This window comes from Cololabis saira, chromosome 2, assembly GCF_033807715.1.
Source record: "Cololabis saira isolate AMF1-May2022 chromosome 2, fColSai1.1, whole genome shotgun sequence".
NCBI classification, from domain to species: domain Eukaryota; kingdom Metazoa; phylum Chordata; class Actinopteri; order Beloniformes; family Belonidae; genus Cololabis; species Cololabis saira.
The window spans coordinates 21,804,955-21,831,983 of record NC_084588.1 but is presented as its reverse complement, the minus strand read 5'-3'; the positions used below and the strand labels follow the sequence as shown (position 1 = coordinate 21,831,983).

Here is a 27,029-nt window from a genome sequence, read left to right as displayed (position 1 = left end):
CAGTTCATAGTGTAATGCTAATTCGGTTTAAAAGAGACCTAAAGGTTCACATATGAGCCATGAAAGGGAGCTAAATGTCATTACACAAGAAGATTTTGTCTAAAAATATAAATCTAATCTGGAAACATCAGTACACCAATCATTTGAGGCATGACAAAAATGGGAAGAACCTCATGTTTTTTTTTTGTTCTTTCTTTTTTCAGTTTTTTATTCAGATCTTCTGCCGGTGATGAAATGTAACCAAGTACATTTATCAAGATTTTATTATTACCGGTAAATCAAGATTTAAGACACTGCACCCGTTTAACAAGACCACTTACTGAAAAAAATTATCCAATTTTTCGTTTGGCAATTTTTGAAAATTTCTGAATAACTATATAACTATAACTATAAGCAAATAAGTTTTGTTTTAATTTTATTTTTATCTGAAACTTAAATAAGTCATAACCTCCATTGAAAATCAAATAGAAATAAAAAATAGAAATAATAATCATAATAATACTAATAAAACATTCTTGTACATCGGAATGCCTTTTTTCTTCCATATCTTTTTAATAATTTACCAGTCTGCTAGATTCATAAAAAGATACATAAAAACTCTTGCTTAGCAAAATACTACATTCATTTCGGTGCATAAGTATTCATTTCATCACACTGTAAGAATTGATAGGTTATTCACACTTTGATGCCTTTTTTTTAAGTTCATGTATTTGCAACTTTATAAAAATGTGAGATTTACCCGTAAAAAATATTTAAATGCTCATTAGACGGGATTCCAGAGTAATGCTGTTAGCCGTGTTTTCTGAATTACCGCTAGAAACTAGCCAAGCCAAAAGACTCTAATGATGTTTGCAGGGTATCATGTGCAGGCACTTTAGAGTAGCTGGGTCCAGATGCATAAAACTTTATGTATGTTTCTGCCCACGACCGTGTTTACGTGCAAAATTACAAATGTTCAGTTAGTATTAGAGGGTCATGTCTGGGTCTCTGGAAAGTACCTAGAGACAACTTGTATTGTAATAGACGATATATAAATTCTATCTAAATTGAAAAAATTGGAAAAAACTATATGCAAATCCCCAATTTTTAATCTCGAATATTTTCATATATTCCCAATTTAGCTATTTAACTATTAAAAAAACAGTTTTCACCATAGCTAAATAGACATGCGAATGAAAGCAATAAAGAGCTTTTTTTTTTTTAAAACAAAAGGTAAAAATCTGTGAAGTCCAAATAAAACAAATTGGAATCAATTTGTGTCTGATATGGAATCAAAATCAAAACAAAACTACCAAATAGAAAGGTTACAAAAACAAGGTTCAACTCTGTAATTTTAAAACAAAGACCCTTCAGAGTTAAAAAGAAGTTGCTAGTGTCTGGAGCTGTAATGCCGTGCACGAGATAATCTGCACAGGAACACAGACTGAAACACACACACACGTGTGTCTGTTGTGTTGGTGTGTTAAAACAGTGCATGAAACAACTTGTGCCAGAAAAACAGAATGAGGGGGGCATTTGGAAGACCTTACAATGGAGGGTTTTGTCATTAAATAAAAAAGAGAAAGGAATAGTTTTTGAAACTTTTGTATTGACCTGTGACCATTTTTTTAAGTAACACCTGGATGTAATGCATCACTAGGTAGGAATAGAGAACACCAGGAGGTAGGAATAGAGCTGCAAGGTGTTCTCAAACTTCTATGAAAAAACACAAAAGAAAGATTACCAGCAGCTGCTTGGCCATTTTAGAAACAGCATATTATATTATGAGCACATACATGTATTGATTTTACTAAAAAGTAGTGCACATTACTTTGTATAAACATGATTGCACAATCTGCTGTATGCCGAAAACATCCAGATGGTCTGCTTCTTCCAGAAACTTTCCAATATAAAATTGACCAGTCCATCTCACACATCCTATCATAATGCAAAGGGCCAATGCAGTGAAAGGTAATGACAGTGGTCACAAAGCAGCTTCCAGATATTCAGTTGAGTAGTGTTTATTATGAAAACAGGCAATAAGCCAAAGTAGCATAGATCTTTACAAAGTAGATATTTTGTGTGTATGTAAATTAATCTGTGTCAAAGCAATTTCCAGACAAGTCCTGTCTTTAAGATGCAGCTCTTTTACTGGCACTTCGGTGCTAATGAGAGGGAATAATGGCAATAACAAAGACAAAAGCTCCAGCAACTGGAACCACAGTGAAGAACATGGTGGGGGCAATATGAAAAAAATGTGTGGGAAAGTTTTCAAGCAAAGCTTCTATATGCTTCTGGTGAAATATAAACTTAATCTTTCAAGTAACTTTATGCATGATTAATTAATCACTATGGGGGAGTAAAAAAGCTCCACCTAGAACTAATTTGCATAAGAATAAACATTTTTGCTTCTAGTTCTACCTTTAGAGAATTAAAAATAGCTTATAAACAGAGTTTTAGGTACCACTGAGGGCATCCCGGTCATTAATATCTTTGAAATAGCTATGTTGACATGAAAAGTCTTTACAATACGCCAGTGTTCTCCACGGCCTTGCAAGGTCCTAGAGGGCCACCAGTCTGCATGTTTTAGACGTTCCCTTGCTCCTGCACACTGGATTCAAATGAATGGATTATCTCAGCTCATCGTCATGGTCTGTACAATTATGTTAATTAGCCATTTATTTGAATTAGGTGTGTTGGAGCATAAAACATGCAAACCTGTGGCGCTCAACAACCTGGATTGGAGAACACTATACTAAACTTTCAACTGAGCTATTCCAACGTTATTGAATATTTCCTCCATGTTAAAGAACTCTTTCAAGACAGACACATTCAGTGGTTCATAGTCATAGTCAAACATTTCCACAGATACTTTTTAAATATATATTTAAACTGTAATTTTAGCTATCATACTTGTGGTGTGGCTGCTACATAAAACCGTATGTCTCGTATTGCTTTTGTTTGCATCAAAATCCTTCTTGTCCTATATCGGAGCATTGATGGAAGCAGTTCAACAAGAGTTCAACACGGCAGCAGTCTTTGTGTATGGTGGTTTTTACTTTGTAATATTTATAGCTATCGTGATTGTTATTTCAACATCAGTAGCAGAGTAAGGATCCCATGATGTCCTGTTCTACTGGTGGAAAACGAATCCACAGCTTGTTACCAAAAACATTTTAGGGTAAACAAAGAGCAGAGTTTCACTTCACTTCATTTTAGACTAATTCATGTGTGAATTAAGTGTGTTTGTAAAAGAAAACCTTTGTGTGACCCTGCTAGTGTATTTGTGTGTATGTGGTGAAAACACAAGCTCCCGTGTGTGTTATTGTCTATTATCTGTGAAAGTGGTGTTCTCGTTTCTGGTACTTCATTAAGACCTTCTCTGGTGTAATCCTTGCCAGGAACAGCAATTTTTATGTACTATGAACCATGGCTGTGTTAGGGTTATGGTTAATCATTAACTCCGTGTGGCTAAGGTTATGAACAAGACAGGTTTAGATGATGAACAGAAGTCAATGCATGGTCCTAATAAGGATAGCTGTGCAAGCATGTGTGCATTTGTGTGTGTATGTGTGTGTGTGTGTGTGTGTGAGTGTGTGAGTAAAAGTGAGAGTAAGAGAGAGAAAGAGAAGCATGACCTACATTTGGCAAAGCTCATCGTATGAGCATGAAACTGCCTAACATCACCCCAGAGCTCTTCAGCACAGAGCCACACGATTGGCTGCTCTCAGCTCCAGCCTGACAACAGCACTGGCATCACCCAGGGGGAGGGGGAGGGGATCGAGAGGGTAAGAGGGAGAGGAGGACACTCGGAGAACGCACGTACATCCAATCCAGGAAAAGAATAAATAAAATAGAGGTTTTAATGAAAATAGATGAGGATAGATTTAAAATGCAAAAAAGACTTTACATTATGTGCGTACTTGGGCAAATACACTCAAACAGTTATTACGGATGGTGACAGATTTCATCACCACCTGTTTGAGGACAAGAAAGTTCAACTATATGTGTTTGTATATTATGCAATACTGCAGTGGTACCTCATATGAATCAACTAATATATACAGTATATATTAGGGAACCTAACATGACAACTGGGGAAACTAGGGATCAACCCTTTTTAAGTGAAAGACTTTACCTTTTTAGGTACAGATTCTTCAGAGGTAACATATGTGGTTTTGGACATAATTGGACCACTATAACGTTTATACGGTCAAGCCATTGATAAAGGTACAGTGGCCACAGAGCTGAGTCCAAGTCTGCGTGTTTAAGACAGAACTGACATACCACAGGAGACACCAGTGCTGCTGTGCTCTGTGCTTCTTACAATCATGTCATCATACCACTGATTGCTTATCAATGCTCGGGCAACTAATGTTTTTTTTGTCGATTAACGAATCAGCCATTGAAATGATTAATTGAATAATCAAATAAGAAATTGATCAATAACTTAAAATATTTTATTTAGCTATTAGTTTTTAAACTTAGATTAAGATTGTTTAAGGCATGTGCCATAACCACGACTCCCAGATTGTTGAAAATATCTTGAAAATTAAAAAACTACCAGAAGTGAAAGAGAGCGTGAAGTCAGTAGGTGGGAGAGAAGAGGATGTAGAGGATCGGCTTAGATGGAGGATTTAGTAGCGACTTCTGAAGGGGAAAGCCGGAAGGAAATGAAGATGGAACGAGGAGAAATAGACCTATGTACGCAGTCGCTTCACAGCGCCTCCAGGACTTCTGAAGTACAACTACGGGGAAGACTCATCAGCCTGTCACACACGTGTTTGCAGTTTATGGTCACACATTGGTAATGTCAGCTGCTCACTACTCTCCTAAATGGTTGGTCAAAAATGTAAGCGGTTTCTGAAAGCAGAAAAAGAGAAGATTTCCGATTATGTTTTGTATGATACACTACGTAGACATCGCAGTAAATGTACATGGACCACTGGCAGCTTTGAGGGACACTTATGGAAACTTTTATGGAGTTTTTGAGAGCAATTTCTGATATATTTGGGTATTAGTCTCACAAAAAAAAAAAAAACAAGCTTTTGGTCACACGTTTAAAATGTTCTCTGCTCTCTGTATCACTCACAAAGACATGCGTGAGCTCGCAGGTGAAACACTCCCACCAGCTGACCCAGAGCACGTCACAAAATGTGCGGCATCAAAGACAAAGATATCAGCATTTTTAAACTTTTTAAAGCTAGTGTATTAACTGATGTAATTAAAAGAAACATAAACACCATTATGCCTTCAAGAAGGGCTGTAAGTTCCAGTACACAGCATGAAACAGACATGTGATTATAGAACCAACTAATAATCCATTATCAAATTCGTTGGCAAATCATTTTGCCTATGATTTTTGTGTTGCAACCCTGATTAATGCTAACGTCTTGTCATTTCAGCGTGAATTTTAGCGTGACGTAGCATAACAGAGCATCACAGTGGTGAAAGATTCTTCCTATTTGCATGTAATATATTTTTCTTTTATCAGTAGTGAAGCGTTACTGATAATGTTGATATCTTATGGTACTCTGTCAAACGACTGTTTAAAAAACATGTGGCCTTTGGTTTATGTTGTGTATAGGCAGAGGTTGGGTGTAAGTATACTGTGGTTATGGTTTATGACAAGTTTAGAGTGAGCAAGGTAAGCCAATGAAAGGCCCCCAGAGAGTAACACAGGCAAGTTCTTGTGTGTGTTTGCCAGTGTGTACGTTTATCAGTACTAAAGGTGCCCTGCTGCAAATCCCCACCTCATGGTGACAGTTCACGTGCGCATAGACACAAAACTCAGCATCCTTGTACACACAGTTACTTTTCCACTCACACACACAGTCTCTTCTTCATCCTCTTCCTCCATGTCCCACTCAGTCTGTCTCTCTCTTCTCTCTTTCCCTGAGATCCCCAGGCAGAAGGCATTATGGGAATCACTCTGGCACAGCTCTCACTCTTCGCAGCTTTAATCTTTAAGTTGTTTCCATAGAAACAACTATGTTCACTCAGTTCTGGCGAATGGCTTCTAAAGCTACAGAAGAATGTTCTCATCCAACATAAACCTCCCCCTCATCCCAACAACAGAGGAATTTCTTAGTCACCGCAGACTCAGTGATCCACTGATTATATGTAACAGAAAACTAGTATTGATGATTAATGATGATGATGCCAGGGATGCAGGACCATAATATCTACAGTATGTGCCCCTTTTTTATACCATAAGTGACATTATTATGTCTTAAATGACGTTTTCAGTGCTGTATTATATCCTCAGGAAGATACAATACAACAAGTTCATGTCTCAGGCTAATTTGACCGCGGCAGAGCCCCTCCCATCAGGTACAGCATTTTGGTGTTTCTCTTTCCAAACTCTCTGCCGCTCTGTCAGGCTCCAAGATGTGTCAGCACACACAGAGAGGCTCAAGATCATTGACGTGACATAATAATGTTAGAATATAATCCATTAATTTGTGCATCTGTATTATCAAGTAAGGTCCATTCCAAAAAACAATTTACACACACACACACACACACACACACACACACACACACACACACACACACACACACACACACACACACACACACACACACTTGTAGACGCAAGCACACCATGCAGTCACACTATGACCAGCGGTAGGAGTCTTCCTCAACACACGCCCAGTAGGAGATCACCCCCTCCCTGCGTATGCGCCGGTTTCCATGGAGACACACAGTTAAAAATAACATGGGCGATGGCTTGTCTTGTGCCATTCCACAAACATGGCTGAAGCATTCACCAAGACACACACACACACACACACACACACACACACACACACACACACACACACACACACACACGCACAACCACACGGCGACAATTGGTACTGGAATGATACTGGCATTTCATCCCAAACCTCCGAGTGCTGATCTATAGAGGTGATCTCAGATGATGCTGATCTTAATGTGCGCTAAACTTATTTGAGACTATATAATGTAAAATGTATAAAGTTTTTTTCTTTTCTTTTTTAAGCATCATTGGTTATTAGTTGATCTGTGATTTACTCTTGCTGAAGTGAGTGGGAGCGTGCATGCTGGTTTCCCCAGTCTGTCTCTGTGTGACCCCGTAAAGAACCAGTGACCCGTCCAGGACGCCACCTCTCGCCACCTCTCGCACAATGACAGCGGGGAAAGGCTCCAGCAGACCCCCCTAATACTGAAAACTATTTAAGTGGGAGAAGATAATGGATGGATGAATCATCCATGCTGGTGCCAATGTCTGGTCATAGCAATCACATGACAGGATTTGGATTATAAAACAAGTTTTTAGGGAATTAACATATATTTTTTCCCTTCTAGTCACTCGTTTAGTTCACTAAAATCCACTCAGAGTAATGCAAGCAGATGATTGTAGCGGGTTTCCCACGCCATTTAATCTGAACCAAGGGACCCCAGGGGACCCCACCTCTTCACATTCTGTATTTGTACGTTTCTTTTATACATGTCTGTTCCTTTCTCTTACAAACGAATAATGTGCTCAGACACAGTAAGAGGAATTACAATGACCCAAATTTAGCATACCGACATGTTCCTTTTTGTTTAAGTGCACCTCTTTTTCTTCCCATATTTATCCTCATTAAAGTTTCTTTAGGAACAATGATGCAATATTGATGAGGGCAGGGAGAATATAGAAGAACACAAAAAGGTTGAGTGAGGAGAGGAAGCCCTACAACAACATGAGATAATAAAACATTCATCACCTGCTGTCACTTCTCTTTGTTAAAATGGCCACAGAAGCAAATTTTCCCCCGATTGACGCTATTGTGGCTCATATTTAAAGTTAGAATAGTGAAAATTCAGATATTAGAATGAAAAAATATGTTGCACTGAATTTTTGATTTAGGTTATTCACAATTTTCAGGGTAAGTCTGAAATCAAGGCTCCAGGAAACAGATGACCCCGGCGCCTAAAAGATATTCCACTTTGCATTTAAAGCTGGGACAGCCACCGATAGGCCGTTGCAGGGTGTATCTGACAGCTTGGGATGGAACCGTTCTAGCTTCATCACACAAGTACATCTTACCTGGATGCCAGAATGTAGAGAACTCAGGCTGTTTAGTTCAATCACAGAGCTATAATGAGAAGAAAAAGAAGTGGCTTGATTTTGTGAAGAGCTAAGTTAAAACGCAGCACCACACATGCTGACAGGCTAAACAACTGTTAACTGAAGACCCATGTTAACAATACATCCATCCATCGATAAACCACCTCACAAGAACTCTCATCTCATGACGTGGTTGCTGCCAGAATCTGCTGCTGAAGTAATCCAAGTATGTTTTACTTGCTGGAGTAGCAAACAGCTGGTACTCCAGCAAGTAAAACATACCCAACTTTTCACTGATAGAGGACTGTGCACACACTGGCAGAAAAAAGTTACTGGTGATCTAAAGCTCAATGAATTACTTTAGTAGAAAGCTTAGGTGAAGGAGATCTTAGCATCACCACTCTGACTGCTTGTTTTGCTCATTTTCGCTACTGGACTCGTTCCCTCCTTCTAGCACTCTCATTGTTCTGACAGTTCATCTGTTCAGGAAATGTCCAATTTTAAAGTGTGCATAGTTAAAGTTGTTAACTCGGTCAACATCTGGAATGTTATGGAAATATTTCATTTCAGGGGTGTGCATCTGTGATTTCACATCTGAGCCATTTTGCTTTTGGTTTAGTGTGGACAGTGTGCATCCCTTGGTTGAACATTTCACTTTAAACTGCTCGCCTGACACATGTTAATTCTCAAAAGATAAGCCCTTCATTGATGGCTCCCACAGTCACAATCACACAGAACGAGGGCTCTGATTCAGTGTAGTGTTCACACTGAGCCACCGGGGGACAGTACAGGAGCCCTTTTAATGGTAGTCGGCTAATACTGGGTAAACAGCGGGTGCAGCGCCAGGAAATAATCCCCTGAACATTTAACCTGCTGTTGTGTTGCTGACATTTTTTCTCTGTCTCGTCTGATCCACTGTGACATGGAGGAGTAAGACTTGTGCCTCGCCTGTCATGCTCTGTGATTCACATTACAGACAAGTCTCACAACACAGACAACACGCACGCACACACACACACGCACACAAACACACACACACAGTCACACATTTGTCTGAACATGGATGTTGAACAGGTTAGAGGGGCAGAAGGAGGAGGGAAGCTGAACAACAGTGCAGATGTGCAGATCTTGATTAAAAACATGAGAATATCTTTCTTTTAATAGAACAAATACACCCATCAAAAATCATATACACTTTCTGATTTGATTAACTTAAATGTGCTATAAAAATAAAACATGATCAGATAATTAAAGCAAGCCTGCAAAATGGTGTTTTAAGTTACTTAAATGATGATAAAGAGATTTGGCTGAAGCTCCTCTGCAGGGCGAACCATTAGGGTCTCATCCAAGAGGCTCAGTTAATATGTGACTGAAATGTCTGTGATCCAGTGCTGATGTTTCATAAATCGCTCAATTCCACACTGACAAACAACCCCAGGGACAACAGGCTATTAGGAAACTCCCAGAAGTCCTATTGAGGAAATCTGCCGTAAATGAGTGAGGCAAGCAACAAGGAACTTTTGTACATTTGTGTATTTAATATTCACAGCCAGATCCTCTTCTCTTCCTGCTGGCATTGACTGATGTCATGTAGTGTGGACACGCACGTGGTGGGCTTTTATGTGTGGGCAGACATCGCTGGTGTGTCTGTGTTGTTTCGGAGCATGGTGAGAGATTGAAAGCTCCTCGAGCAAACTGTTGGCTCTGCCAGCTCTACTCCAAAATCAGTGAACTGCCAGAGCTCCAGATTACAGCAGATTACCAGGCAGGGTGCTCTTATACACTCCCTCTGTTTATGTGCATGCGTGTGTGTGTGTGTGTGTGTGTGTGTGTGTGTGTGTGTGTGTGTGTGTGTGTGTGTGTGTGTGTGTGTGTGTGTGTGTGTGTGTGTGTGTGTGTGTGTGTGCATTTCATGGTGTTTATTTTGCAATCACATGGGAATGTCTACTATGACAAAGTGTAAACAAAGACAATGTTTCCTAAAGTACGCCACAGAACAATACTGAAGACGTAACTGCTTTTTCCACTTTTATATTGGTGCCTCTTTTGTTGTAAAGTTGATCAGAGGTTTGACTGAAAAAAACGTAGGCTTGAAACATAAACATAGCATAAACTCCCTTTAAGGTCATTACTCCCTGGTAGCAGCAATACCAGGACTGAGAATGTGATACATATACAGTATTAACACACACACACACAGACACACACACACACACACACAAACACACACACACACACACACACACACACACACACACACACACACACACACGTATTAGAGTTTGCATATTACTGCATCATAAAGAGATTACAGTCAATAACGGGCTATGCCCAGGCAGGACCCTACCATCTGACCCAGCTACATGGGGGGGAATAGGAGAAACAAATCAGATGGAACAAAACTGGATTTGAGTCTGTGATGCAACAAAAGGCTGTCATTCCTCTTGAATATGACGTTGCTCCTAACAAGACCAGTTCCAGTTCCATGTATATATCTACAGTATGTCTATATATAGATATATACAGTATATATATCATTATTGTGACATGTCGGGTCAGCTGTAGGGAGGAGAGAGCAGGGACAGCAGGTGGGTGGGTGACGATGTGGAGGGGGAGGGTCTGACTCTGCAGATGCTTAGTGTGGATGTTGGACGTGCAGAGGAATGCTTTGGCAAGACCTTTGGGAGTAAATGAGGTGACTACCAAACAGCAGATGACAAGAATTGTGCAGGAAGAAGGGAGCAGTACTGAAGGCAAAAAAGGGGAAGAGTGGATAGCATCTGGTCATGGCTTTGGCTTGTCTCGGTCTAGGCTGCACCCCTGTCCCGGCCAAAGGTATTGTCTTTAACATCTGTATGTAAACCCCTCATTCCCTGCTGAATTTCTGTTATTGTTTATAATCTATAAATACCTTCATTGTGAATCCAGCGTCACTTGGATATTACGCTGTGACAAATTTATATAAATCTACTGCCATCTGCCCAGAAAAAGTCCCCATTTTGTCTGCATTACATAATGCAGAACATTCACCATGAAGCTTAAGCCATTCGTTTATTGTAAGATTGAGTTTTAACAGATTTATTTATTTATTTATTTTTTACTTAATTGTGTGATGAAGAGTAAACAGGGCAATTACACGTTTTAAAATTAAAACGGGAATTTAATATATAGACTTCAGGTTGAATGCTCCACTACACAGAATGAAATTTAAAAAATTTAACAGAATTTGTTGATTTTTTTATATTTAATGGTCCGATGTAAAGCTCTACCTGTCATACGGGTTAAATGAAAAGTAGACGAGGTATCCTAGAACATACAGCAGACAGTTATCATTTGATGCACCAGCTGTTTCATCTACACGTATAAACTTCAAGAAGTGTAAAGTGATCTTGATGTGCTTTGGGAGAAGCTGAGCTCCCCTATGTCTGTTCAGCACGTAAGCAGTTAATCTTAAAGTATTTTGGTAATGGGTTGTGTCGTTTGAATGAACTGAAACTTCCTTCTGGTATTGCTAGTTTTTAAAATACATTATTTTAAAGTAGCAGAAGGTGGCTTCTGGTGTCATCAGTTGAAAAATCACTAAGATTACATTGACTTTATTAAGTTTTATTTCTACACCAATGTCTTATGATGAAAGCAATCTCTATTCAAATGAGCACAGTTTCAGAAAGTTTCAGTTGCATACACTGGGCATGCACATGAACATGAATGAGAGGTGTGACAAATCACCTAGTCCCTGGGAGGGTCCAGTCACACCCGAAACAAATGAGGGTATCACTGTCACTGTCTGTGTTTCCAGAAGTTTCTGTTTGTCTTTGTCAAAAGTTAATGTTTTTTTATGTTGATGCACTGCACAGTTTTCCTCTGTGGAACTGGCCAGCTAGTGTTTCTTATATAAAAGCTGTCTGCTATATGACAAGCAGGTGCTACCACAGGGACTGTGCTACCTGCCTCCATATACACAGCTGGAGCCCTTCCCAATTGTCGCTGGGCAAAAGGAAAGGGCACAATTTGGAGAGGTCACCTGTCCAAAGCAGGGCCACATACAGGAAAAAAAAACTGTTATCCTTTTAATAATTTGTCATATCGACTGATTCTGCTCTACAGTTTGTCATCTTCAACTAAAGAGTTTTGTTGATTGGTTTCATGCGGTGGTCCACTGAGTCTCATTTCATGAATTGATTTGCAATGTTAATTTCGCAAAGTTTCTAGTTATTTTCAGGATTTCTATACAGCCAGTGGACAGAAAAATTCAGTACTGCTTGGATCACAGAGTGGGCATGGCCTGGAAATGGGCAAATGGATAGGGTCCCATACGGTTTCAGCATCATTTCCCCAAATGGGGAGCCAATAGGGGGCAAATACTGTATATACGGCCCAGAAGGGAAGTGAGTGTAATAGATGGGCATGGGCTATGTAAAGAGAACCATGTGGGTCCTATTGAGCTTTAGTAACAGTAGAAAATGAAGCAGCTTGGGCAAAACACAGGTAGGGTCACCATGAAACCAGTGTTTGCCCATGTGGACATTTTGTGTTAATATTTGGTGCAATTAAATTCTGAATCATCCCTTTTTCTGAATAAGGATAAATGACTAAATGTGGGGGGAAAAAAGATACTTCACATATAAAACAGAGGATTTTATATCTTAATATAATGTTTTCGGAGAGGAAGAAAAGGCATTAAAAATATGTTCTTCTATTTTGGCAGAATTGTCAGTTTAATAAAGAGACTTTTAGGGTCCAAAAATAAGTTCTAAAGTGAATAAGTTGTCATTGTAAAATCAGTGTCAAATATATGTAAGCATGGTACTTCTTAGGCTGAATTACAGTTCTGCGTCACACACACGCAGAGCACACGGCGCAGTCGTGACGCCGTCACGAACCGTTCAGAGTTCTCCGTCTCTCCATTTTTTTTTTTTTTCTCCATTTTTCTGAATGGTTTATCCGACTTTTTCCGGTCACAGTAAATCAAAGAAATAAGGACAACTATTGTGCAAAAAATAAAAACAAAAAAAATCACACATAAACGAAGAAAAAAGCCCTGGAAGTTCACTACTGATTCAAACCGGAAACCGGAAATGCTTCGCTTTCAAACGAACCAATCACAGCCCTCTCGGTCTGCGTGTGGTCGGCGTCTCCTCGACGCGTAGTTACAATTTTCGGGAGGTGCACGTCACTGACGGCGCAGGTGACGGCGTGTCCTCTGCGTGTACAAAAACCAGACGCCGTAGACACGGCGTCGTTTTGACGCAGAAGCATATCCGCACCTTTAGTCTTTGTTTTATCTGATAGTAAGCATGTTCTTGAATGTTAACAGCATTAGGGGCAGGATTCAAAAAAACTTGACTGTCATCATGACTGTTTATAACAGTTTGCACCATGTAAATGAGCTTTTTTTAAATCTTGTAGTTTTAAATCAGCTGTTGGTGTCCGCTCAGCAGTTTAATTGGAAGCAAATAAAGACCTGATGAACGAAGAAAAGTTGCTCAGTTACAGATGTAGAGCGTGGCTTTCAATGACACAATTGAATATCAACTAGAAGAGAGAAAACAGGATACATCAAAAGGCTAAAGGAGCTCTGAGAGCAAATAAAAGGTATATGATAACAATCCACTCATTTCTTGTCCTAATGCTGAAACTGTCACTTACACATCATTAGAGCTTTCTGTAATGATTTATTTTGATAGTGATAAAAATAATGCTTGAGGGATGGACTTAGCTGCCACCTGCTGGCATGTCATTGCTTTGTTACATGTATTAATGTGAAAGCCAACAACCTGAGGACAGGGACATTTCCATATTGACATTTCTAAAATTATTTTTTGCAGATTAATATTTACTATCAGTTTTTTAACTGATGTGGGGTTTTTAAGTTATACAACTGGAGGTAAACTGTAAAGTGTTCTTTCAGACACCGGCTTCCCAAGATTTTTATGTTAGCGGACAAATGTTTCCTTTCAAAAACTATATCTTAACGCATCCATCCTCTATCATACAGTATGTGTTTGTACCTTTTTTTCCATCTGGAAAATATTACGTATTTGATATTTTTCACGAAGTTGCTTCTTACAGCAAGAGGGTTCCTGGATGATACCTGGAGTTTGCATTCAACTGGTGTTCCTACATTAACAAGTCTGAGTGTGTATGTTTATCTTTCTGTTTAGCTCTGATGGGCAGGTGACTTGGTTTGTCCAACCCGTTGCCCCACGGCAGCTGAGATAGGTTCCAGTTTACTGTGACCCTGAATATGATGGAGTGTAGTGAATGGATGGGTGGACATAAAGTGGTGTAGAAAGGGTTATTACAGCAGGAAACTTGCATTAGATGTCCTCAACCTGCAGGTGGTAAAGGTGGTAAATGTAACATGAGGGTATTATTCGTCTTAAAACACCACACAATCTCTGAGGGTGTGCGATGTCTTCTATTAGGATATTGTCCCCAAGTCCCATGGTTCTCTTTCTTTGTAGAATTGGAACTTTTGGATCAGATTTGGTCCTACAGATGCTCGGCGGCATTGGGATCTGGGGGTTAAGGGGGCTGGCCCGACCTCATGGGTACTCTGTCGTGCTCTTTTACCGTTTCTGCAGCATGGTGGCGTTCTGGGGTTTGTGTTGGAGAAAACTGTATTGAGTGCAGTTGCCACAGCGGAGTGCGTTTGGTCATTAACAATGTTTAGTTTGGTGGTATGCATCACATTGACATTCATATCAATGCTGAGACCTAAAGTTTTCATAGAAGCGTAACATAATAATCATAGTTATACGCCTCCATTATCATTGGTTCCAGCATAGCTGTTTGGTTTAGTTGGTTAGTTCTGTATAAAAGTTGTAGACCCCTAAAATTAAGATAATTTTAAGATTCTAAAAGTGTTATTTATTCATTATTAAAATGTGATGTAAAGAGGCAAAGGACATAAAGGACAACAGAATAAAAACATTATTTTTATTTAGACAAATACTGAGTGTTTTTATCTCACTCATCATAGCTTGCTTTTTAAGTGGGATGGTAACACATTATGCGATCCATAGCTATAGAATCTAAAAAGATCAGTCATCCAATGAAAGAAGTTATCACAGCGTTTCCCATTAATTTGATCCTTTCCCTCTTCTCTCATTTTAGCGGTGTCAAACCTGGATATCGAGAGCAAGCTGTCGGCTCACTATCAGGCTCCATGGCACCAGCAACACAACGTGTTTCATCCTTGTACCCGAGCGCCGTGTCTGGAGGAACTTCACAGAAATGCTCAGCTTAGCCTCAGAGCTGTGCACAGAGGTGATCCCGGATGATCCTGGCTGCAAACTTTCATTATATTGTGCACCAGTCTTGAGGATTTAAAATGCTTAATTTATGTGTTTTGGTTGCATAGATGAGCAACAGCATCAGAGGTCTTCAAGTAGGGAGAGAAACAGGGTGACCATCTCTATCTCAGTGGCACCTCCCATGCCCACCTTCCCTTCACCACACAGCATCCGACGGCAGCAGAGGAGTCGCCTGGCACGAGCGGTACGGACAACCCACAGAATGGGATTTTTTAAATTTATGATCAGCCAAACGAGTCTCCAGAACACAACGGCAACCAGAGCAGGGAGGCAATCTGCTACGTAAAAGATACTCTGATTGAATTGCTTGCACTTGTAAGAGTTGTAAATGAATACTGTCTCTCAGCAAGGTTAATGCCTTTCCCCTCAGATTTAAGAAGGTAGTCTAAAATAGCACCCAAAAAGATTAACAGATTCTCCCTTTGGATATGCTCAAGGAACCTCTCTACCGAGATTTCTTTTTATAAGGTCTTTTTATAAACAGAGAAATAACACTAAATGCACAAAATGTTTGACACTCTGGCCCTGAATGGTAATCAAGATAGATTTGCCTAAAATAACAGAAGCATTATGGGATATGGATACTCTTCAGTCACTTCATTAGATAGCCCTACACATTGCTAGCACTGGACTGGACCCCATACTGGCTTTAGGCTGCCCTTAATTCTTTGTAGCCTTCAATCAACAACACTTTGGGTGCATTTTTCACAGGTCTTGATTCATATTGACATGATAGCATTACACAGTTACTCAAAATTACTCCGGTTTTATTGACTGCACTTCCATGGTGGGAAGCTTCCATTTCAACCCATCCAAGAGTTGATCTACTGGATTGAGGTCTTCTTCTCCAGAGACCGCTGGAGTACAATGTCATTTTATAGGAGCCAGTTTGAGATTACCTTAGCTTTGTGATATGGTGCATTATTCTGCTAAAATGAGCCCTCAGAATATAGTTACCCTGTGGTCATGAAGGAATAGAACTATGCTCGGCCGGCTGAGGCATTTAACAAAGCTCATTTGGTACTAAGAGATCTAAAGTGTGCCAGGAAAATATCTCCCACATCATTTCATCGGCGGCGGCAGTCCGAAGTATTTATCAAAAGCAGAATTTTTTTCCAGTTTCCAGTTTCCAGTCTAAACTGTCACCTCAGTTTTCTGTCCTCAACTGACAGAAGTGCTATTTGGTGTTGCTTACTGCTGCTGCTGCTGCTGCTGCCGTCCTGCTTAACTGTTTGACATGTTGCACATTCAGAGATGATCCACATTTTCTCTGTAAACACCAGAGATGGTTGTGTTTGAAAAACATCTGCAGATGAGCAGTTTCTGAAACTTTTATAGTTGTTAACCTTTATCAAACCAAGGTGAAAAACGTCACCTTTCGTCCCCATCGTGATGTTTGGTTTGAACGTAAGCGGGCCATCTTGATCATACCATGCACTGAGTAGCTGCCGTTTGATTGGCTGAGCAGTTGAACAGATATACCTAATGAAGTGGCTGGTGGGTTACATTTATTACTATAAAGTTAACAGAATAAACTGGATCTCATATCGTAAATGTGTCTAAAATATATACATAACATTTCTGTAGATGTTTAGATATGATTGAGTTATTTGTTTTTTATCTCTCAAAATACTCAGTGACACAGTTTGTAAACTGATTTGTGGCTGTCTGTGACATCCCTGGTGGGAGGCTGGTCAATTCTGGGTTAATCTTACATTTCAGCCATCAGTTACATGTTATTCTATGGTGCAATTACAAACTCCTTAAATATTATAAACAAAATGAAGCTTAAGCATATATTGTACAAAACAGACAGACCATAGCATATACAGTACACCATGAGGTTCTAGATCAGTGGTCACCAACCCTGGTCCTCAAGATCTACTGTCACACGGATGTTTTGGATGTTTCCCCGCCTCAACACACCTGATTCAAATTAACGTTCCTCATTAGCTTGTCATCAAGGTCTGGACAGTTCTGTTGTTGACACAGCTCCTTGTATCACGGTGTGCTGAAAGCAGGGAAACATCTAAAACCTGCTGGATAGGTGATCTTGAGGACCAGAGTTGGTGATACCCCTTCTAGATATTTACAGCTTTATAGAAATGTTCCAGTTTTTTCAATTAATCAATAGTTTATTTGGTTTTCCTTATCTGTGTACTTGTTTGTTAAAAGCACTGACTTTCATGAAATGTGTTCAACAAACTTTTTCAATATCTCATTCTGACGTTGCCCATGCAGCAAGAGAGAGTGGAGAGGGAGCAAGAGTTGGACTATCAACCCAGGAAGGTAAAGTAGACATTATTGTCTTTGATAATGTATCAACATATTTGGAAAGATGTGTGTTATTTGCATCTATCTGTTTCCAGTAACTGCTGTGCATTCAAGGTTTTATGTAATAAGCACACCACAGCACAACTTTGGGTGCCAGTAAACAGTTTTATTTTACTGTGGGAGTACTGCAGCGTATTTACCGTATATGCCTCTCCACTCTGTCTTCTGTAACACTGAGTTTAATTTGTGTGTTCCTGAAACTCCTGAAGGAGAGGGCTGTGAGAGAAACAGAGATCCAGACCACACTGAAAAAAGTAAGAAAAGCTATACATTTCAAATATGAAATACTCAACTTATTTTGGTTCTGTTTTTCAAGCGTTTCTAAGAGCTTTCTTCAATTTCAGGAGAAGTCAGTGAGAGAGGCAGATGTTCAGGCGATCCAAAGAAAGGTAAGAAAGACGTCTGTCAAGCAATCCCCTGCCAGCGATGTGAAGTCAGAGCTTCCTCATTGTAGTAGTACAAGACTTTAACAAAGCAGCATTATTCATTTACAAAATGCATTTAGGGTTATGATGTGAAGAAATGAAATGGTTTGTAATAACAGTGATTGAAGATTGTCACAGGAGGGGAGAAATTAAGCAATGCAATCTCTCATTCATCTGTCATCTTTTTGCTTTCTGTTTTTATTCTTTTTAATCATTCTTTTAGATTACTCATGTCATAACATTTGTTTTGATTTTCTTTTGTTGTATTTTGTGTTCATAGTTTGAGTGCTTTTACTCACTTGACACAATTGAAGGTTGCATCTTCATTCCATGGAATAAAAAGGTATCAAACTGTGTTTTTTTTTACTTTCAATTTTGTATTTCTAACTATAAATATTGTTTTCATCTTCATTTGGCATTATTTCTGGGTAAAAATAAATGTGTCTTTACATATCTATTCATATTTGATCAATTCTAAAATACCATTAGTAGATATTTCCAATGTCAATATTTTTTTAAATATGTCATTTTGTAAGAGTAAAACTGTTGGACTGTCCCAACATATACCATAAATAATGTCCGTGTGTCATCCAGGCGACATCGGCAGGAGATGGTGAAGGTAGTGAAGTGTTGGGAAGCCACAGAGCTAAGGCGTCAGCCGCCAGTGCCCCCTCAACCCTGGATAAGCAGACCAACTGGTCAAAGGAAAACATCCCACCATCGGATCAGAAGACATCCAGCGAGTCCCAAGCCATCTCCTCATGCATCATTCCAATCAATGTAACAGGTAAACAAATAAAGAAAATAAAAACTAAAACAAACACACACACACTCACACACACACACACATTAACAGACCCAAAATGCATATCATCAGGGCATCATGTAACCCCATTCAAAATGAAGACACGCGGCCCTGTTTACACCTGAAGCATGGTCATGTGAGACCTGTCTAACTGGGCCTCATGAGAATACACAGTGCTGACCAGGGTCCAAACAAGAACTGTTCCCAATTTGGGAATTGTGCACAGATTCCCTGTGGGAAATCTATACATACTAAGGACTAACCCCTCAGGAATTGACAACAATGAAAGATCAGTGAAAGTACATAGCAGATCTACAGATATACACTGTATAGTTGATGTCTAGAGTACCATTCCTGCTTATTCAGGGTATTTTCTTTTTTTTTTTACTATAGCTGTAAGAACTGTGTTTTTCTTTGAGCTTTTGTATATTTAATGACTTCTTTGTTGTTAATGCAGGAGTAGGTTTTGATAGAGAGGCAAGTGCTCGGTGCTCTCTCGTCCACTCCCAGTCGGTTCTTCAGAGGAGAAGAAAACTGAGGAGGAGGAAGACTATCACAGGAATACCCAAACGAGTACAACAGGATATGGGTATGTAATTTTAGTTATGTGCACTGTAGGGGCATTGGTCAAAATGACCAAAATTAATTGAGGAGCGTATTTGATAAGCTCGTCCTGATTAATACTCTGAACAAAAGTCTTGTAGATGAGATTTCAGAAACTGGACCTGCTGTTTTCTTTTGCTTTCAGACTCAGATGAATCACCTGTGGCAAGAGAGCGCACAGTAATCATCCATGCCAACCCACACCAACTCTCTCTCTGTCAGGAAGACCTCTCAATTAGTGGTCGCCTACATCACACTCGTGATTCTGGCTGCCAGACAGATGATTTCCTTATAGCATGTAAGAGAACTGACAAGGACATTAGTTACTTATTGCAGCTTGTTCTCATCTGTCAAACTCCCATAGTTAAGATTTGGAATGGGACATGTACTAAATTAAATAGTAGAGTTTTTATCATTTCTTGATTGAAGACTTGTACGTTAATGCTTCAAGTCTAATCTTCGTAGATAGCATTTCTGTTTGAACAAGACGACATTCTAAAAGCCACCAATATACTTTCTTTATGAAATCATAGCCACTGATTCAAATCATTTATTTATGGCTCCTTATTCTATTCAATACAGATGTGGATTTGAAAAAAAAAAGGCTCAAACATTCCGCTCCTCTTTGTGTTTTCCCTTTCGTAGGTACAGCTGCTCCTTCCAGGAGACGTATCAGAGCTCAGCGTGGCCATCAGGGAATTCCCTCCGCTCTGTCCCATTCCACGGGAAACATTTCCTCCCTGGGTGACCAGTCAGACTCAACCTACACCACGGCGTTGGTGCACGGTGGACGCTTGCGCTCGCGTAGCCTTCCAAGAGAAGGCGGACGTCTGATGGACAGTGACGATGACGATGACAATTATGACGATGATGATGAAGACGAAGAACTGTCTCCATATGAAACAGAGGACTTTATTCCACCCGGGCCCAGTCCAAGAATGAAGATGATGATGATGAAGGATGAAGAAGAGAGTACGGATGATCAGGCAGCTCCTGAGCCGCTGCAAATTGGAAGCTTGAAAAGGTTGCAGCGATCTGGCGAAAGAGACCGAGGTGGTGGAGGGAGTGTCAGCCCAGAACACAGTTGGATGGAGAGGGGTCGCTCACGCTTGCCACGCAAGACTGACATGGGAAGCTGTGAGATCTCATCTAGCTCTGATACTTTCAGTAGCCCTATTCATTCAGTGTCAACAACAGGAGTGCTCAGCAGTCACGTGGACCACAAAGAAGACCACCAATCATCGAGCGGGAACTGGAGTGGTTCCAGCTCCACATGCCCCTCACAAACATCTGAAACCATCCCCCCACCCTCTTCTCCGCCCCTGACAGGTTCATCGCACTGTGATTCAGAGCTATCACTCAACACCGTTCCCAATGCCATGGATGAGGGATTCTCCCTTGATCCGTCATATCACTCTGACCTCAGACCCCAAGGGCAAGGCCATAGATCAAGCTCGTTTACGTCCTCGGCCACAGACCAGCTGGATGATGCAGGAGTCAGCACAGCCAGTGAAGGAGAATGGACATACCCTCCAGATCAGGACCAGACAGATCCGGACCAAGATACTGACCAGACCCAAAACTTGAGTCAGATCCGTGGTTTAGACCAGGAATATGGCTCTAAACAAGATCTAGAAGACCAGACCTGTTTTAGTGATAAGACGAGCAATTCTGACAAAGATCCTAGTGGTCAATACCAACTTGAAACAGAGAGCTTCTATTTGTCCTCTGTGAATTTTAGGGAGTGTAATCAGACTTACAGAGGGTACATGTATAACTATGCAGACACGGGGCCTTATTGTGGTCAGTCCAATACAGTGGCAGCACCATTATCGCACGGACATAACAACCCCCAGCCCTTGGCAGAGTTCAGATCAGGCAGCATGACATTAGGGAGGACTTGTCGTCCCCTGAAGAAATCGAAAGTCAAACCTCCACCACCTAAGCGGACGTCCTCGCTGAGGGAGACCAGTAGTAGTGTCGATGTCGGAACTGACACACAAGCAGATCAGGATCAGCCAAAGATGGTTAGTGAACAAGAAATTACATTGTCTTCCACAGATATGAAATTGGAACTGGACCTTGAGCTTGGGGGTGCTCCAGAACCATTACAGACATCATGTCTAGTGGCAGAGCCTTTGGGAACCTGGGGCATGGGACTGGGTGAAACCATGGACATCGTAGAACCGATGTCCTTCAGCTCTGCCGATACGCATTCGTTTAAGGATGAAGGTGCTGTGCAATCTGACTATGCAGACCTGTGGCTTCACAACAATGAGCTTAAGTCCAACAACGGTGAGCACACATCCATGTCCAACTCAAGCACAGCCACGGGTACCACTGTGATGGAGTGTATGAAGTCACCAGACAGCTCTTCTTCTTCCACAGAAACACACAGCCAGACCATTGCCCAGACTGCAGATACCAAGTCAACTAGTCCAAATCTCCCAGCTGGAGACTTCAAACTGGGGTCCCCTGAGAAACTGGCAGGCCTAGCTTCACCATCAAGTGGCTATTCAAGCCAGTCGGAAACCCCAACATCAACTTTGCCCTCATCTTCGGCAGCATTTTTCCCAGGACCGCTGTCTCCATCAGCGGGCAAAAGGAAGCCCAAAGTGCCAGAGAGGAAGTCTTCGCTTTCTTCCCTGCAACACTTTCCTAGGGATGGAGCTTCCATCTCCTCCTGCTATAAGAGAGACCCGGACTTCCCACCTCCACCCTCTCAACTTGATCTCAATGTTCTCCATGGTGGCTATGTCAGACACACGTTATCTCACCGGACACACCACATGCACACGCTCCACCACAGCAAACACAGAGTGGCAAACGTTTTAGCCACTGGAACTAAGACCCTTGCCCCCGAGACACTAACTAGCAACCCACCAACAAGTTCTAGCTCTGCCTCACTCATTCCAAGCTCAAATCTATTACCAATAACTCCACCTGCTTCTCGTTCGGTGGAGCACCATTCTGTTGCTCATTCAGATCAACAGAGTATATCAACCCCACACCAGGAAACAACGAGTGGAGCAGAGACCGTAACTAGACCCAAATGTCCTCCCAGTGGTTCTACTCTGGCTCCTCCACCTGCTAACACGAGGCCTCTCCCTCCTCGCAGGCCACCTCCTAGACCGCCCTGCCACGACCACACCTCTTCCCCTGAGCATTCACATCCACCTCCACCTGGTCGTCATCCAGATGGACCTCCGTCCTATGAGAGCCTGCTGCTCAGGCAGGACCGCTACGGACCTGGAACCCTCTGGGCGATGACTGCCTTCAGAACTCGAATGGACCCATCATCAGAGCTCTCAGAGGACAGCTCGCCCTTACACAGACCAGTGCCACGTGCTCCCCACCCTTCACCTGTGGATCTACACACACATATCCACTCACACACAGAGTTTAGAGGACTCAGCCACCCGACGAGACACTCTGAGTTTAGGGTTTTGGGGGAGCGCTCATTTTCCCAGGATGATGACGATGAGGAGGAGGAGGAGGAGGAAGAGGAGGAGCAGGTGAAGGAGCTGCTGAGGGCTCCGTGCTTTAGGGGAGGAATGCGACCTGACCACCCCCCACCTCCAGCGTATGAATATGCAGGGGGATCTCACTCAGACTCAGGGCCCTGGGCTAGTCCAATCAAAGTGCCTGGCAACACAACAGAGACATCGCATCCTTATCTAATCAGCGATGGAAAGAAAGGTGGACATGAAGTGCAAGAAGAAGATGAGGAAGTGATATCAGGTGCTACCAGAAGTGCCCATCAACAACAGCTACAGGAAAGCAAAGATGACTCTACCACTCCTGACACTGAGGATTACTTTAGTAAAGGTAAGCTTTTAAATAAATCTGATTGGAAAAGGTGGGTCTTTTTCTAAAAAATATACCGTATTTTCTGGACTATAAGCCGCTACTTTTTTCATAGGTTTTCCACCATGCGGCTTATACAAAGGTGCGGCTATTCTGTGGATTTTTCTTCCACCGCTAGGGGGAGTGCTAACCGGAATTAGAATAAAAACTAAGACAAAATAAATGCAAAGAAGAATACGCTACTTCTTCTTTAGCAGATAGAAGTAGAAGCAGATTTCAAACAGATAAATAGATGAATAAATACCGGTTATTTTCTCTTGGTTCTGTCCCGTTTTAATCAGCAAAGTTGCTGCCGTGTTAAAAGACACTGTTAGGAAAGATCTATTTAGGTACAAACATGTACATCATTTACAGTTCAAAATCCTTCTGTACATGTAGTATATATCTAATCTAACAACAGAAATATCTGCGGCTTGCATATCTTTTTTTCTAAATAGAGCGGATGCAGCTTATATACGGGTGCGGCTTATATATCTTTTTTTTATTGTTTTTTTAAAAATAGAGCTGATGCGGCTTATATACAGGTGCGGCTTATAGTCCAGAAAATACGGTATACAAAATATGATTACAAAGTAGTTAAAGTCATGGGAGAGTCAAAAGAATTATATACACTGTCTTTCAATCTTTTTTACAAGTTAGGATATGATTTATAAGAATATCTGTTTCTTATCAGATCTTCCAGCAAAATTACAACCTCAACTGAACGACATCACATTTAACCAAGTCATTGTTTAATAAAGGTTAATGTAATAGGCTGAAGTAATGCAATAAAAGTACACCCCAAGATTCAAAAGCTTGTAGAACACCTTTCAGCACATGAGGTGTTTGTTTTAAATCTGTCTTACTGCATCAGTTTCACATCAATGCAGATGAATGTTGATGGACTCTTCTTTACAAGGGTGTTTCAGTTCATTGATGTTTGCAGCAAACTGTTCTCATCAGGTCCCACCACAGCATTTCAGTCACACTGAGGTCTGGACTTTCCCTCGGATATAGCAACACCTTGATTCTTTTCTGCCATGCTGATTTGCTGGTTTGCTTGGGAACAACAACCTATTGCATGATCGAATCTCTGACAACATTTAGCTGTTCTACAGAATACATCACATCTGTTTCTTGAATACTTTGATCTATAGAGGACGTCATCGATCCATCTGTTCTTGTCTGACCAGAAAACATGGGAGCTTTTACATTTAAGATAACTGAGGGATGTACAGTCTGAGATGTAGTTCCTGAGTTTTCCTGAGGTTTTTTGCAGTTTCTCAGTGCATTGCACAGCCATTGTTTTTCACAATTGTTCTGCACTGAAACAGTGAAATGTATGATGTTGTTGTTCGTCTGAGGTTTTTAATTAGCTAATTTTAAGACTTTGTAAAGGTCAGATCATTTATAAATAGGTCCTGATATTTAAAATCCTAGAATTTGAGGAGAATGCTCTTTAATTTCCATGTTTCATTTTAAAAGGTTATACAGGATTTTTATTTCACAGTGTGTACTAAATGATCAGATGACATGTGATAGGGATGTTGTCTGCCACAGATTCCACACCCAGTGACAATTCACTCTCCCCTCTGATGGATGACACCAAAGTGGAAGACGGGATTATTCTTACATCACCCAACAAGACCCGAACAACTGAAGACCTCTTCGCCATGATACATAGGTAATTAAAATGTTGCATTGGTAGCCATTTCTTTCTGAGTTTACTCCTCTAGCATACATATACTGCTTGTAATTAAAGATGCACCAGTTAGCTGGCTAGTGACCACAATTAAGCAATCTTGAGCCTGGCTGCCTCTGATTCATCAGGTTACTCCCCTTTTTTCCTTAATCTGCACATATTATGCTTGTGTATAATTGAAAAACTGTGAAATCCAATGTTTCTTCGAGTCAGTCAGTGTCATTCAGAGCCTTGACGACCAGACACACTGCAAACATGTTTTAATTTTGAAATATTTTCTTGATTGGAAATATTTCTTTTCCAGCATTACAGGACACTCTGAAATGAGTAATATATGTAACATAAAAAATAAACTGTGAAAAAACAAAAAACAAAACTTTTCAGTCAAAAAGCCTACATTTACTGTAACACTAGACATGTTGCATGTTGATGTTGCAGTTCACCATCTGACCACATGGGGGAAGCAAAACTCAAGAAAAGGTCATTTATCTGTTTAATTTTTGTGTAAAGTGTCTTATGCTGACTTTTGATGTCAATTAGCACAATACTTAATAACTACAGCTAAAATATACAGAAAATAATTAATAGACAATAATTAATTAATTTCATTTTGGGATTTTTTTTTTTTAACTGAATTAAGTTGAATTATCATAACAACACCAAAGCAGCTAAACTAAAAGCCACCAAAAAACATAACCAGTAGTCTATGCTACCTCACTGATATCAGCATTGGAAAAAGTAAAACCATTCCAGTAAAAGCATGGATGATCAGCTTTTTTCTGTAGTCAAAGATGAAGGCTTCAGAACTTTGATGGATCACCTGAGCCCACAGTACACAGTTCTACACACCTGCTGAAGACCACCCCGAGTGCACCAGTTTGTTATGCAGACAGCCATTTGGACATTTCACAGGCCAGCTGATCTCCTTGTTGACATTTACAACTTCACAGTTTTTATCACCTGGTTTATCTGTTTTTATGGTCGAAATTTGTTTGTTTGTTTTTACAGTACAAATTCAAATTTTTGACAAAAGTTTCAAAACCAATTTAGTATACCACTGTGTATTTAAGAAAAAAAACTGAATTGGCCAAAATCTGCACAGGCAAGGACGACCTGCTGAATCACAAGAGCAATTCATCCCCATTTCTGATGTCCTCCAAGCAGCTGCAACACTACCACCAAAACAGCCAAAACAGTTATTACCAGTCAGCACATGGACCAAAGAAAGTCTAGGATTACAATGTCAAAAGATGTTTAGGACCCTGTGGGCTGTGGGTGGGCCCTCTGTGGATAAGGACACCTGCCACCAGGTCCTTTGGACTAAAGCAGTTTTTGTGGGGTCCATCACTATTCTGCTGGAGGAGGATACTTCTGTGGAGAAGTACTTCTGCCAAGTGGTAGATGTATTTTGCCAACAAAAGAAAATGTTTAAGTTGGTGCAGCTTCCACGTAAAGGGATATGAGGATACGGGTTGTCAGAGTACCACATTGCATTTTAAGTAGGTGAGCTATGTTGCCATGGTTTCAGTGTTGCAGCTGATCAGTATAGATCAAGGGTCGGCAACCCGTGGCTCTAGAGCCGCATGCGGCTCTTTAGCGCCGCCCTAGTGGCTCCCTGGAGCTTTTTCAAAAATGTTTCACCTTTTTTTTTTCTTTTTTCTTTTTTTCCTATTTGTCTTCTTTTCTTTTTTTCTTCTCTTTTTCTTTTTTTTCCATTTTTTTCTTTTTTTTCTATTTTTCTCTTTTTTTCTTTCCCTTTTTTTCTTTTTTTTCTTTTTTATCTTCTTTTTCCTTTTTTTATTTTTCTTGTTTTTTTCCTTTTTTCTCTTTTTTTCTTCCTGTTTCCTTTCCTTTTTAATCTTACATTTCAACTTTTTTCTCAACATTTCAACTTTTTTCTCAACATTTCGACTTTTTTCTCAAAAAGGTACTTCAA

At 40.5% G+C, this 27,029-nt stretch overlaps 1 protein-coding gene across 5 annotated transcripts in view; it reads left to right on the top strand.

Annotated features, from left to right (window-relative positions):
* nhsb (Nance-Horan syndrome b (congenital cataracts and dental anomalies)) overlaps window positions 1-27,029 on the top strand; it is a 70,446-nt gene that overhangs the window by 38,835 nt on the left and 4,582 nt on the right. Inside the window, exons 2-13 of one of the 5 annotated variants that reach the window (XM_061740722.1) lie at window positions 15,179-15,331; window positions 15,426-15,562; window positions 17,620-17,667; window positions 17,922-17,966; window positions 18,057-18,101; window positions 18,418-18,480; window positions 18,732-18,924; window positions 19,400-19,531; window positions 19,691-19,843; window positions 20,191-21,840; window positions 21,934-23,373; window positions 24,934-25,075. In XM_061740722.1, coding sequence (XP_061596706.1) covers window positions 15,179-15,331; window positions 15,426-15,562; window positions 17,620-17,667; window positions 17,922-17,966; window positions 18,057-18,101; window positions 18,418-18,480; window positions 18,732-18,924; window positions 19,400-19,531; window positions 19,691-19,843; window positions 20,191-21,840; window positions 21,934-23,373; window positions 24,934-25,075 — 4,201 coding nt within the window. Of the gene's footprint in view, window positions 1-10,751; window positions 10,895-15,178; window positions 15,332-15,425; window positions 15,563-17,619; window positions 17,668-17,921; window positions 17,967-18,056; window positions 18,102-18,417; window positions 18,481-18,731; window positions 18,925-19,399; window positions 19,532-19,690; window positions 19,844-20,190; window positions 23,374-24,933; window positions 25,076-27,029 lie in introns of those variants that run through there. The other 4 variants (XM_061740729.1, XM_061740718.1, XM_061740712.1 and 1 more) reach the window with 4 other exon arrangements.